A 1,832-nucleotide genomic window follows, 5' to 3' on the forward strand; every position below is an offset into this window, starting at 1 on the left:
TATATATATATATATATATATATATATGTATGTATGTTTGTGTGTCTGTGTTTGTTCCCCCACCATCGCTTGACAACCGATGCTGGTGTGTTTGTGTCCCCGTAACTTAGCAGTTCGGCAAAAGAGACCGATAGAATAAGTACTAGGCTTACAAAGAATAAGTCCTGGGGTCGATTTGCTCGACTAAAGGCGGCGCTCCAGCATGGCCACAGTCAAATGACTGAAACAAATAAAAGAGTAAAAGAGAGTACTACAGAGCCAGAGCCGGGTTTGGCAACGAAAGGGCTAACTCAGAGTATTTCTAATGAAATATATACTCTTGGTTGTCTAGAATTAATTTTGAAAATAATCCACAATTTGGAAAGATTTAATTAGATAGCCGAAGTTTTTAATTATTACCACAACCACCACCACCATCATCGCCACTACCACCACCACTACCATCACTTCCATCATCACCACAACCACCACCACCATCGTCGCCACTACCACCTCCACCACCACCACTAATAACAGTAGCAGCCTTCTTACTTTTGCTCTCTTCTTCTCTTTTTCTTCCACAGATGGCCAAACACATGGAAACGTTCAAAGTGAACTTGGAAGAGTTTGCCAGCAACCACAAAGACCAAATTAAGAAAGATCCAGAATTCCGTGTCCAGTTTCAAAAGATGTGTGCCTCGATCGGTGTTGATCCTTTAGCATGTAAGTTACAGCAGAAGACGTCCCTGCTCTGGTTTTTAATGTTGTTGCTGTTTGCATGTATGTGGTCTGACCAATAGGTGTCCGGACTGTTGCCATAGTTACAAAGCTGAAGCATGCAGAATCAAGCCACTTGACACAGATTGACCTTGAACTCTGCTGTGCATGGCCACTAAGTTTTAATGTCCTAGCTTACTTCCGCTGTTTACAGCAGTGCTTGGAAGGAAAGTGTGTAGCGTGTGATCGTCGCACTGACCATGGCAGAGAATTTGCATCAAATTTTGTCAAAAGCTTGGCGATACCTGCTCAGAGGCCTACATTAAGTTTTCATCATTCTCGACACAATCAAGGAGATCTTGTGCAACCCAAGTGTCTTCTTGGTCAGCTGAAAGCAGTTTTGGCACAAACATGGCAGGCACGCGTCTCATACCCAAATCTTCATTGATAATGGACTGAACTGAACCATAACTAATCTGCACATCCTCTGCTAACTCATGGACGGTGATTTGACGATTTCCCCTCACAGCTGCATGCATATCTGATGTTTTTCTCAGTTCTGCTGTTTGCATTAATAGTGAAGACTATTTAAGCATTTTATCTGATCAAATTCATCCTATGGTTGCAGAACTGTTTCCGGAGGGAAATGCAAGCTTTCAGGATGATAATACAACAATTCACACAGCTAAAGTTGTTAGCACAAGGAACATTCTAGGGAAGTTGAACATCTTATCTGGCCACCACAGTCCCCAAATATCAATATTATTGAACAATTATGGTGCATTTTAGAAAAAAAAAATTAAAGAGTCGAAATCCTCCACCATCAAGAACTGGAGAATGTTTTAGCTGTAGAATGGACAAAAATTCCTTTGAAAACAATTCAAACTTTATACGAGTCCATACCTCTTAGAATTCAAGCTGTAATTACTGCCAAAGGCGGTCCTACCCCATAATAAAATAAATTTGTTTAAAATTTTAAGGTGTTTCCATAATTTTGTCCAATCCCTGTATATTTATATATATATGTGTATAGAGTGTTAGGTGTGATGTACAGAAATTGAATATTGAGAAAAAAAGTTGGTAGAATTTTGGAAAAAATTTCTTCATTATTGTTAGCGCTTTCATTTGTTTCTCGA

General features: G+C 39.7%; 2 protein-coding genes across 7 annotated transcripts in view; one reads left to right on the forward strand and one right to left on the reverse strand.

Moving 5' to 3' along the window:
- The window catches only part of LOC106876814 (cholecystokinin receptor type A), a 141,514-nt gene that overhangs the window by 37,129 nt on the left and 102,553 nt on the right, over positions 1-1,832 (reverse strand). The gene's annotated exons all lie outside the window — the stretch shown is intronic.
- Positions 1-1,832, forward strand: part of LOC106873120 (vacuolar-sorting protein SNF8) — an 8,417-nt gene that overhangs the window by 727 nt on the left and 5,858 nt on the right. The window contains exon 2 of the mRNA XM_014920351.2: positions 564-702. Coding sequence (XP_014775837.1) covers positions 564-702 — 139 coding nt within the window. The remainder of the gene's footprint in view (positions 1-563; positions 703-1,832) is intronic.

This window comes from Octopus bimaculoides, chromosome 27, assembly GCF_001194135.2.
Source record: "Octopus bimaculoides isolate UCB-OBI-ISO-001 chromosome 27, ASM119413v2, whole genome shotgun sequence".
In the NCBI taxonomy this organism is placed as follows: Eukaryota; Metazoa; Mollusca; class Cephalopoda; order Octopoda; family Octopodidae; genus Octopus; species Octopus bimaculoides.